The 12,840-nt window shown below is 35.9% G+C and overlaps 1 protein-coding gene across 1 annotated transcript in view; it reads left to right on the plus strand.

The window, feature by feature from the left end:
• The first annotated feature begins 321 nt into the window (after positions 1-321).
• The window catches only part of LOC127617594 (potassium channel subfamily K member 12-like), a 36,427-nt gene continuing 23,908 nt past the window's right edge, over positions 322-12,840 (plus strand). Inside the window, exon 1 of the mRNA XM_052089583.1 lies at positions 322-661. Within this exon, the coding sequence (XP_051945543.1) occupies positions 322-661 (340 nt within the window). The remainder of the gene's footprint in view (positions 662-12,840) is intronic.

Genomic DNA, 12,840 nt, shown 5'->3' on the forward strand with positions numbered 1-12,840 from the left:
ATTTGGCTGAGTGACAGATGTTATGCTGCAATTGAACACTTTATAGGTGGATTTATATGGATAAAGAATCTGTACTACTGTACTAACCACGAGGGTGAGTCCAGTTATTTAACAAACTATATGCACTTAAGTTAAGTGGTGTTTGTTCGCAATGCATTTGAGTGTTTTATGTTTTATGCACTTGAACTTATCTCGATTGTTTGATAAATATTATGCAATAGGAACTTGGGGTGTCTTGGAGTGTCCTGAAGCAGCGGCTCCATAGTGATCCATGTCATTTCATTGGTCGCTGTCCACTGCGCTGGTGGTGCTGAAATCTGGATGATGCCGGCGCAGCGACTGCAGGGCTGCCGCTCCCTTCACATTAACGAAGACAATGGCCGCTTTCTGCTGCTCGCCGTGCTCATCATCGTGTACCTGCTGTGCGGCGCTGCGGTGTTTTCCGCCATCGAGAGGCCGTCCGAGCTGCGAGCCCACGGGCGCTGGAACCGGACACTCGTGAACTTTAGCGACACGTTCAATATCAGTTTGCAGGATCTGAGCGCCTTGCTGAAAGAGTACGAGGTTGCGATCGCTGCTGGAGTTCGGGTGGATGCTCTTCGACCCAGATGGGATTTTACAGGCGCGTTTTATTTTGTCGGAACTGTGGTGTCCACTATAGGTAAGTTACTATGCACTGTCAAAACAATGAACAAAACGTAAATGCATGGCAGAACAGGCTGCCCAAACATTTACCATAAACTGAAATAACATAGACCGTGAAGTGAATGAAAATGTTTCAAATGAAATAGGTGTTTCAACCATAAACAAAAATAACACGTTTAAATAGTCTTTTCAAATAGCTTGTAGGTTATTTAAAACATGTTTCAACTATAAAATGAAATTATTTTGACTGTTCATTTAGAAAAATAAACCATGTATTGTAAACCATTCATTAAAAAAAGCATATGTTGACTGTAAATAGAAATAACATTGTTAGACCATTCATTAAACAGCAGCAACAACAACAACAACAACAACAACAACAACAACAACATGTTTTCACTTTAATTATTGTGCTTGCCCAACAAACTCATTTGGCTCATTTTTAACCCTGAGTGTTAAAGTAGGTTTACTCCACCATGCATTTTACCCTCATTTAGACATAACCTTATTAACATTTCAGCTCAAGCTCGACTCTATACACCACAGCGGTAACCTCCAAAACTCTACAGAAACTCTTCTAAATCTCAACATAACCGAACATTAAATACTTACTCATCTCCCTCTTTATTCATCGTGCACAAAAGCGCGTACAATTGCTCTAAATTTGAACATTTACTCTCCCCATCATGTCTCATGAAAAGCATGCTGGGAAAAAATATTGTACATTTACAGGTCACTAGCATTTATCTTATTAAATGTTAAAAACACCTTCTGGAACTAAAAATATCTGTTTCTCACTTTATCTGCGATTTTTTTTTTAGTCGATAATGTTACACAATTTAAAAGGCCACACGATGACTTAAAGTTCATCATGAGTGACCTTTCCAGAAACAATCATTTAATGTATGGACAGTGACAGCACAAAACACCATCCCGGCAACACATGTGACACTCAAATTATGTAATAAACATGAACTACATTGCATAAAATATAGCATAGAACACCACATTGTACATAACTGATAAAAATGTATATTTCCATAAAATATAATGAAATGTGATGGATCACGCAGGGAATTCTGGGAGTTATTGTTTTTCACCGTGATTTTATCAAAAGTTTACTGTAAAAGTATATTCTCATATTAGACATTATATATATATATATATATAAAAATTGTATTTTTTTTGCCATTAATTATTTGGTACTTTTACATCTAAAAAAGTGTTTTTTTTTTTTGTTTTTTTTTTTTTTTACAATATTTTATCATATTTTACTGTAAAATTACATGTATTTTCTTATTAAAGATATTATATTTTTTGGCTCTATATGTGAAGGTCTGTTAACCAATTAGAGTTTTTTTACATTAGCATTTTTGCTTTTTTTTTTCGGTTAAATTACAGACATTTAATTTTTTTTTTTTACAGTTATAGAAATCCCAACATAAATGGATTAAGTAAAGTTTTATATACTAATTTTCTACAGTAAGTGTTTTTCACATTTTAATGAAATAAACTGAACGGGCAGCAAACATTAATTTTACTTTGGAGTTTACTAAACAGATTCATTTTGACATTTAAAATTATTTGTTGAGTTTCTTCATTATTTTGAGTAAAGCATAAACGTAATATCACGTGTTGGAAATGTAGCGACAAATAAAGTACAAAACTTTAAATTCATAAGTAAAATATATATTTTTTTTCAATGAGCATTATTTGCTGAAAATGTACATTTGTTATGAATAAATTAATTTTTATGGGAATTTAACACTTTTATTAAAAAATTCTAAATTAATGTTAAATTATACTGTATTTTCTCTTATACTCTATATTTTTTACACTAGAATAAATATTTTTTTATGGACATATTTTTACAGACGTGAAAAACATGATGTTTACCTTCATTTAAAGGAGAATTCCTGTTTTTGTCAGTAACACATATTACCAGTTAAGTAACAGGGAAAAAGTAAATTTGGTGTGAATAAATGCATTTTAGGGGAATTTCACACTTTTAATAAAAAATGGGGAATGAATGTTAAATTAAACTGTATTTTCTCTTTATTTATTTTACAGTGATACATACTGTACTTTTTAATTTTCTCGTGATTCTCTCCCATGTTAATTATTAGTATAAATGAGTTATATTTCTCTACTTGTGCTGTCTAAACTCAGGCTCAATCTTTTATGGGGTCGTAAGGGGGTGCCATGCAGACTATGAGGGGTGACAACACCAAAGCAAGTGTCCATGCATGGTTTTACATTTACATTTATGCATTTGGCAGCTGCTTTTATCCAAAGTGACTTACAGTGCACTTATTACAGGGACAATCCCCCCGGAGCAACCTGGAGTTAAGTGCCTTGCTCAAGGACACAATGGTGGTGGCTGTGGGGCTCAAACCAGCAACCTTCTGATTACAAGTTTACCAGTTATGTGCTTAGAACACTACACCACCACCTCTCCAGATAATGGATAATGGTTTTAATGGATAAAGATACCAAACTTCGTTGCAACAAGTACTTGTTCATTAATTGGAGTCACTATCAAATTATAAATGTCCATGCATTTGTGGTACAACTGCATTTCCACAGGAACCACGTAGTAACCATTTTACTACTGATTTGCCAACATTAAAAAACATTTTTATTTTGTGCATAACATTAAAAAATATGTAATCTCCAGAGCACCAAGACATGGTCTATTAAACACATCAACAAATTCTAAATGTTCCTTAGCTTGATGTTTAGAACTGGCAATCTGGACTAAACTTCACTACCTTGTGCGGGCCAATTTGTTTTTATTGTGTTGTTAAGTTTACCCATGGATGGAGAGTGCATGCATATCCCATGTTAATCTGCTTATAAAGTCTTGTAGGCCTATCTGGAATAAGCCATTTGAATGTGAGCATTAACACAAAAGTCTAAATAAATATAAGCTGTACAGAAAATTGTACTGTGGAGGGCAGTGCTGCAAAGCTCATGAATATTGATTACGTTATGCACAATAAGAGATTCTTTTAAATGACCTGTTTTGATCCACAGTCATTCTAAATACACTTTTATAGTGTAAAAAATATAATGCAATAAAAGATGCAGTGAGATGAGAGTAGCAGAAACATAGACACAATTATTGACCGTTCTGTATATGAAAAAACAGCGAACAGTAAAGTTCAGACAGTGACAACCACAAACTGGAAAAATATCAATGTGCACCTGTGCACCTGAGCGCCCGTGAACGAGATGACACAGCTCATGAACACCCGTCTGCCATCGCACAACCCAGCCATGAAACACTCAGTTATATGAAGAAATGCACTGCATGCAGTGCACCAGTGCGCCCCATCGACAATCAGCACCTGGTTACCCCACACCTGAGACTGATTAAGAGAGAGGGAGAGAAAGAGAAAAAGACAACACACACACACACTCTGCATACACACAAACAATATGGCCAAGAAGGCCATCACAATGGGGGGCACGGAAAAGAGTGCGAGGGGCGGAAAAACTGCTAACACTAACGACGCTGGTAACAGCCGCAATGAACACTTATCATAACATTCAAAATGACACATTCCAGCCCATAACACCAGTCAAAACACGCACAGATGAAATAGAAACTCCTGCACACACTGCAATAGCAAGTACACGGTTGGTCCGATGCTGTGATTGGCTGCTGTTGTACTCAATCACGTGATTGGCTGTTGAGATAGGCCACTGATGTAATTTGAGTCTGGTATGGGTCTGTGTAGATTTGTGCGTTCGGTGAGAGTGGAGGAGGCAGTTCGACATGAATAAAACCCTAAACAATATCAACATCATCTTTAATATACTTGCATTTATATTTACTACATTTGGATACTTGCTGGGGTGGCTAATGTGTTTTTCTTAGGGTGGCATTTGCCACCCTGTGCCACCCCGGTAGATCCGCCCCTGTCTAAACTCAAACAATCGAAAAGGATTTCAGTTAATCTTTAAAAGGGACAGTTCACCCAAAAGTGACAATTCTGTTATCATTTACTCACCCTCATGTCATTCCAAACACATATCATGTGCTATATTTCAAATCGGAAACACAAGCAGAGATTTGATGCTACTGAAGATTTTCAGTGAATAACGACTTTTTCAGGGTAACAAATTTTGTTTAGTTTCTCCTTAATTTATTATGTTGATGTGTGTAAAAGCATACCATAAGCATGCTTCAAAATATATCCATTTACAGGAATGTTCCGGGTTTAATACAAGTTAAGCTCAGTCGACAACATTTGATTACCACAGACAATATTTGTGATTCGTTCCTCCTTTATAAAAAAAAAAGAAGCAAAAATTGCGGTTACGGTAAGGCAAAAGGAAGTGAATGGGGGGGCCTGTCCATAAACATTCAAATACACTCTCTATAGCTGCAAGATTTAAACATTATAAGTGTTAACCTGATTTTAGTGTGATAAAATCTCTGTTTTACACAATTCTATTGTGATAAAATAGCTTATAGGTTTAACCGCCATTGCGTCTTCATGGCAACAGTTGTAATATCGGCTATAACTTTACACTGCTAATGTAACAAGCGACTTTACCACAATCAAATCATGTTAACACATACACACATTGTCACTACACATTAGAAACAATGTGTATTTGATTGTTTACGGACTGGCCCCCCGTTCACTTCACTCGTAAACATTGTGCTAATCAACAATACGCTACAAATGCTGTCGATTGAGCCTGGAACAAGTTATACAGGTTTAGAACAACATGAGGGCGAGCACAATATTTTTGGGTGAACTATCCCTTTTAGATTGTGATTCCTGCTTTCTTGTTTCTGTTTGCAAATGTTTCTTTTGTCTCAGATTTATGAAGTTTAAAAGCCTACGCATCAAAGATTTCCCTTCCAGCAATCCTAAAGATCAATATAAATTTCATTCTGTATCTATTCATGTCTGTTTATAAGAGAGAAGGATAGAGAGAGGGCATTTAGGGTTGTCTCGTACAGATGTTTTCTTTTGGAACACTTTATATAATCACATTTTCCACTAAAGGATGCACAGTGTTGGGGAGTAACGGAATACATGTAACGGGATTACATTTTGAACACTACAGTTACAATTTAAATCATTGGTAATTAGAATACAGTTACATTCAAAAAGTATTTAGATTACTGAAGAGATTACTTTGCATTTTATTGTCATTCTTTTCATTTAATATTTAGTCCTTTCAGATGGAAAATATTTCTACATATAAATGATGTTTGAACAGCGCTGAAACACTTTCTTATGATGTGTTACATTCATACGAGCAGACAGAGAAGAACGTTTGAAGTAAGTTTGGAGCAGAAGAAATAGAAATAAACCTTGTGTAATTTGTTAGCTTTATGCTAAGCTAAAATGCTATTTCTAGCCATTTTACATGCACATGTTGCCAGACACGATCACATTTATTATCAAGAAAATGTTCACATGTTGGAGCATAATTTATTTTTTCTAGTAAGACCTTTGATATTAGGGCAAAAATCATATTCTTGATCATAATTTTTGTTATTGTTTTCCCTGTAAAAATATCAAAAAATCCTTAAAACAAGATCAATTTGATTGATCTTGTTTTAGAAACAACACTGCATAAGATATTTAAGAGAATGTATTTTTAACATGTGTATTAATGTTAAAAATTAACAAGTGTAATAAGAGGAAAAATCTACCAGTGCTGAAGAAGTAATCCAAAGTATTTAGAATACGTTACTGACCTCGAGTAATCTGTAGTGGAATACATTTCAAAAGTAACCCTCCCAACCTTGAGGATGCATAAATGCACAATAGTATAGCAGCAAAACAAGTAGCATTTTTCTTCAGAAGAAACAGCCTCCGGCACCTTGAATGACCTTACGACCTTTCATAGATCTCACAGCACTCTTTGTGCCCTGACGAGGAAAACATTTCCTTGCTCTCTGCAGAGATTTCACTTTTTCCATTGGCATTTCCCCAGCATGCTCGATAAGTCCTCTACACAAGACCAATACACACCCTATAGTGTTCACTGGGAGGCCGGGTGGTGAAGAGCAGCCAAGCCAACTCCCTGCTGGACTTTTGTATTCAGGAACAATCCTCAGGCTGGCAGTTTTCTGTAGGGCTCACGTCCCAAAAACCAAATGTGCTGATGCCCACATGTCCTGGATAACATTTACCCTGTTATAGGTCACTAAAGAGCAAGTCTCCCTCAGAGACAGCCCCCTGGTTATTGTGTGTATTTGTTCCTACAGATTTTTGCTCCTGTTTTACACTTTCCATCTGCGGTGAATAATCAATAGCGATGCACTTTTTAGATCTTACAGCTATGATGCCATTTTCACTCTAGAGCAAATGTTGCGAACACGGGAATGTTTGATGTCAGAGTTTGATTTGGTTGTTGTGAAATAATATTTAATTACAACCTAGTCTTCTTGAAACGGTGTTACAAATGATGTGAAGTAATTACAGTTTGTAATTAACCCTTCGCTAAGTTCCACCCCCCCCCCTTGGTTACCCTTCAATAAGTTCCACCCCCCTTGGTTACCCTTCAATAAGTTCCACCCTTTGATTACCCTTCGCTAAGTTCCACCCACTTGGTTACCATCAAAAATAGTACAAAATAAATGATGCAAATGTAAATACGTGAAACATTGAGACCTAGAAATCCCAAATTGCTGTTTAACATTTTCAAATGATCTCAAAGCACAGCTTTCATAAAGATCACAAAATTTAGCAACACCCCTCTCAAACAATTCCTTCCAGAAAAATGGGGACTTGTTAATACATAATTTGGGGTTCAGCCATATGCTTGAGGAAACATTTAAGTAAATATTAAAATTGATCAAATGGGAAACCTTTGTCAATACTGAATGCAAGTGTGAAATAATGGGATGCATTTTTACTTCTCCAGGAAGTGTTTATCCGCTTATTCAAAGTAGTACCAGGGAGGGGCTCTCCCAGGTGGAAGAGACCAATGGGCCAAGTGTCTAAGCATGGTAATACATTTCTTTGTTGGGGAGGCCTAAACCTCCTTCGTCAATTGATCTATGTAACTTTCTGAATGAGACTGATCAGGGCTTTCATCATGGTTGGCGGTTTCTTTAATGACTCTGTGTAATCTTCTAACATAAGTGGAGCCAGTTCTGTGACATAAGTTCTAAAACATTCTGTGGCAAAACCATCTGGTGTCTTACCAGTTGGCAAGGCTTTAATTACATCAACAAGCTCCTCCAAAGTAATATCTGAGTCAAGAAAGTCTTTTTGATCATTTGTCAATTTAGGAAGTTCTAATGGCTCTACGAAGTTGCTAATATCCTTATCGGTAGATGAAGACTTATAAAGACAGAGCTATAAATATCAAAATATAATTCTTTAAAGGCTTTATTAATATCTGTGGCAGAACTAAATATATTGCCTCCAGAAAACTCTCTCTGATTTATGTATCTGGTAAGTGGTTTCCCTGCTTTGTCCCCCAAATCAAACTTGTTATTTCCTTGAATAACCAAAACTGTTTTGTATCTATATTTTAGCTGGGTCAACTCTCTTAAGACCATTGGATGACATTTGGCGCTTCAGCTCTATTTCAGCACTTTTAATTCTCTTTTCCAATTATATATTCATTTTAATGCACTTTTTATTTGGCTATTTATACTGTGCCTGTAGACTAGTTTTGTTCGGCGAGCCAGGCCCCATGAGGAATAGGTTACAAGGAGATTCTGCCAGGCCCAGGGCACACCCATCATCCCCACCCCCCCAGGCAGGCCACCATCTGCATGTTGCATTTACCCTGTTATTTTATATTTAAAAAAAAAAGGATAATTTTTTGTACATATGTCAGTACTCATCTAATGCCATGCATTAAAAGTAGCAAGTTGTGCAATATGGAATTGGTCCAGCCAGGGCAGAAGATCAAGAGGGGGAAGTTTGAGGCACCCAGGACCCCCTCCACAGCATCTCACAATGAGTTTATACCCCCGTACCCCAGGGGGGCCCATCCCACACGTGGCCCATCAAAGATACAAGGCAAGGCCAAAATGTTTTCTTAATGAGCCATAGGGCATCAATAATCTTACATGTTTAAAAAAATATATAATAATAATAAAAACAAATTTTATATATATATATATATATATATATATATATATATATATATATATATATATATATATATATATATACATCTATATAGATGCCCTAAGGCTCATAACATTAATAATAATTAAGGAAGTGTACAAACACATGAGAAAATAAAGGCAATATAATATACTATTATTTGTAAAAGTAAAATCAAGAAAAAAAAAGATACATTTAGGTTGTATTGTGTGGCTGAAAGTGATTATTTGATTAATAATACTTTTTAGAGAGTTAGTAGAAATGTAAATAAATAACATACAATCAAAATACAAATATTTAGTAAGTTAACCCATAGCTGTTATGACCAATAATACATATTATAGTACTAATGGGAACAACAATAATAATAATGACAACAACAATAATAATAATAATAATAAAAATAGTAATAATGGCAGTAACCACCATAATAATAATAATAACCAAAAAGTAACAGACTAAAAAGGAAAACAATACACAGTATGTATAATATATGCATAATAAGATCTTCATAGGGATGTGCATGGCATCAATCTGTATTTATTTTATTTATTAAGTTTGAAATGGTTTAGGAATGGTTTCCAATTTTCCTCGAAGTGCAGCATGCAGCTTTTACGGAGAGCTGTGATTTTTTTCCATGGATATGTACTCTATTATTAGATTATTCCACTGATTTAAACTGAGTAAGCACTTTGACTTCCAGTTTTTAATATTTATTTTTTTGGCAAACTGCTCTTGTATTTGGCTGGTGTGTTGATCAGTGTGAGATCTTCACGCAGACAGAGAGATGGAGATGGGGGGGGGAATCTGCAGGAGTTTTTGTATGATTGACTTTTTTGAACTGGTTGACACGACTAAATTGCATGAAGGTAATTATCTGTGACGCACATGGTACATTGTGAGCTAATGTCAGTGTCGACTAATCCCATTTTGCATTTTTTATATTGAGTGATATGTGTTCTGTGAATGATTTTTGCATTGGATGAGCTGTAAGATACTATTTGTTGTCATTGTGAATGTATTTTTACAAGTGTCTGTCAAGAAATCAGATGTGGGAGGGATGGAAAGAGCATTTGATTTTGGGGACAGATATGGAGCTAATAGTTTGTGTAAATTATAATTTTTTTGTCCTTTAAATTGGATTATGTCATCTAATATCTTGGGGGGATTAAGCGTATTATCTGTTATGTCAATTTTACTTCTAATGATTGATTTAATTAGTATATATTAAAATGAATGCTGGCTCCCAAATTTGTATATCTGGACAAAATCTTTGAATGTCAGGAAGTGATTATTTTGGAAGAGATGATGAAGATGTGTAATCCCTTTCATTGTCTTGTGAAGGTGGAAGTCTGGATTGTGCTAGATGGGGGTGTATTTACAAGGTGTTAAAGTCGAATTGGTGATTCTCAAAGCTTTCCACCAGACTTGTCCGAGTTGTGGAGACAACTGTGTTTTTAAAACAGGTTTGGTTCTTGAGCAAAGTGTTGAGGAATGTCAAATCTGCAAGTGTGAGGTTTTTACAGCATGTAAATAATAATAGGATTCAAAACAGTGTTACTATGAATGCAAACTTTAATACAGTGAAAAAGACACTCTAATAGCATAACATAAAACATTTCCAACATTCTTTTGAATGTCCATGTAGTAAACTAAAATATTTACTATTACTATTATTTTGAATGGCCATGGAAAATAATGTGATCATTTTACCTGGTTGAAAAAGTAGTCCGTTAATTAACCTGATGAACTTTCACCTTTTGCTGACCCTTTATGCTTCACAGAGCTAATGTGTGCTTCTAAATCACTTGCACCTTTATTATCATCTGACACATAAGTCCCAGCTTTACATGTCATACATTCTGCTTCCTACGGATCTCGACCTGGATGAAAGCATGGGAATTTTTTGTGCAAATCTTCTGTAAATTTACACTTTGCATTGATTCTACTCAGCTGTCATATGCTGTTGCTGTCAAGCAACTGTTTAATGCTGAACATAACTGTGCTTTACGTGTTCACGGAGAGATTGACAGGCAGCAATTTGGCCAATAGTTGCTGCAAGCCTCTTATAATTGACCAATTGGTGTGCGGGACTTACAAAGAGGGGATAAAACAATGCGAATATGTGCACAAATACAATTAAGTATTAGACCAGATGCACATCATAATGCAACAAAAGCTGAATTTTCACAAATTTAGAAATCCCGGCCTGCTGCTTTTTTAGGGTCTGAAAAAGAGGACATGTCTGGGAAGAAGAGGACGTATGGTCACCCTAAGATATATATATATATATATAGCCAAAATAAGGGTTTGCCCCTGTATTTCAGCCAAAACAATAATGAATTTTTCTAAATGATCTGATCTGTTTGAGACTTTAAGCATTAAATATTAAATGCTTACTTATCAATGTGATGACTCCCCTGCTCTTACTCTTTTTTTTGTCTCATTGTTTTGTTTTTTAACATAAACTGTGCTATTAAATTGCACAAAATATTCCATAAAATAAGACCCAGTAAATAATCACATCGAACCCACAAAATAAACAAGTCAGTAAAGGGAGAAAGTGAAAAAAAGAGTAGTCGCCTATCCTGCGAGGCGTCCAACGCATGAGAACGTAAGTGCTTTTTAATTTCCTCACAGGACATCCTGCCCTCCCAGCACAGTTTAACAAGCAAAACTATTACAGTTCTCACTGGTTAATATTGCTTAAAATGATAATTGTAGAAAAGTTTAAGCGGAGCTTGCCTTTAAGCAACCAATCTTCGCAGAGCGTCACATGACTGCCAAAATAGTATTGGTCATTAACATTTTAAAGGTCTGGCTTAGCGATGGGTCAGTTGGTATGAATGCAATACAGCGTACTTTAACTTGTGTATTTATTTAGCATCTTTGTATACTCCTGGTCACACTTATTTTGCAATAATGCATTTCTCATAGCTGCTTATGTCCTATCATTTGCTTTCAGAGAGCTTTTTGCATTCTTTGTAAATCTAGAGACAGTTTCAAGTGCTGTTCTGTGTGTGTAAAATTTGGGTTGGTAAATCCAAAGGGATACATGCTTATAACACAGTAAAGCTGATGTCTTCTACTGTAGTAAACAGCTGCTGCTAGTACTCATTCTTGTACTCACATTATTGATACAAGTGTACCATGATTTTGATCTGACTAATACAATGTGAAAGAGACCTGCATTGACAGGGATCAAACTCAGATTCAGAGCAAGCAGGGGTTTGAACCAAGTGTGAAAACAGCCACTGCTTCAGGCACACAAATCCCCTCCCAGGTGCTGTGGATTCCCAGTAGCTACCTTCATAATTGAAAAACTGAAGCAAAGGGGCTTCATTAGAGAGCAGCATGACTGCATGCGCTAGAGAGAAAGCAGGTATGGATTGGTGAGGCTGTCAAAACCTGGTTGTGCCTGAGCTTTTCTCTGGAGCTATAAATGCTATCTTCCTCATAGATTGCACTTTCCTCTTCCCTCAGAAACCACCAGGATTTGGTGTGTAGGAGTGTTTATGTATTGTTTTTCTGTTTATTTCAGACTTGGAGCACTACAAAAAGTCTCAATAGATTGCTGGGTAGCACAGTAGCTATGCTATGTTTCCATATACATCCTTATTTGGAAACATCATCCTATCCAGTATGTTCACAAATTTTCTAGCGTATATTGTACACAAAATGGCAAGAGTTAGTGTAACAGCAGCTGCAATCAGATTGGTTGGCTTAACGCAACTTGCGAGAGTCAAGGTTCACTAGCTGCCTGGAAAAAATGTGCCTCGTTCATAATAATTCTGTAAATATATGTGTAAATTGGGAGTCATTTGCGTGTAAAATGGACCTTCCTGAAAACTTTCCGCTGGATACACAAACGCTTCGTACATCCCAGATTTGTTACATAAACATTGTTATTTCCAATCATTCATAAATAGTATGTGCACGCTAATTCCCAATTATCTTAATCCACTTCCCTGAAAAGGAAGGCATTAACTATAAAACATTATTGAGAAATCAAAAGAAAGCCCGTTGAAGGTCTAAGACAGAAAAGTTGTAATCTAACAAAAATGTGCAAGCTACTACAGTGTGTGGGGCTTTT

This window comes from Xyrauchen texanus, chromosome 24 (genome assembly GCF_025860055.1).
Source record: "Xyrauchen texanus isolate HMW12.3.18 chromosome 24, RBS_HiC_50CHRs, whole genome shotgun sequence".
Lineage (NCBI taxonomy): Eukaryota > Metazoa > Chordata > Actinopteri > Cypriniformes > Catostomidae > Xyrauchen > Xyrauchen texanus.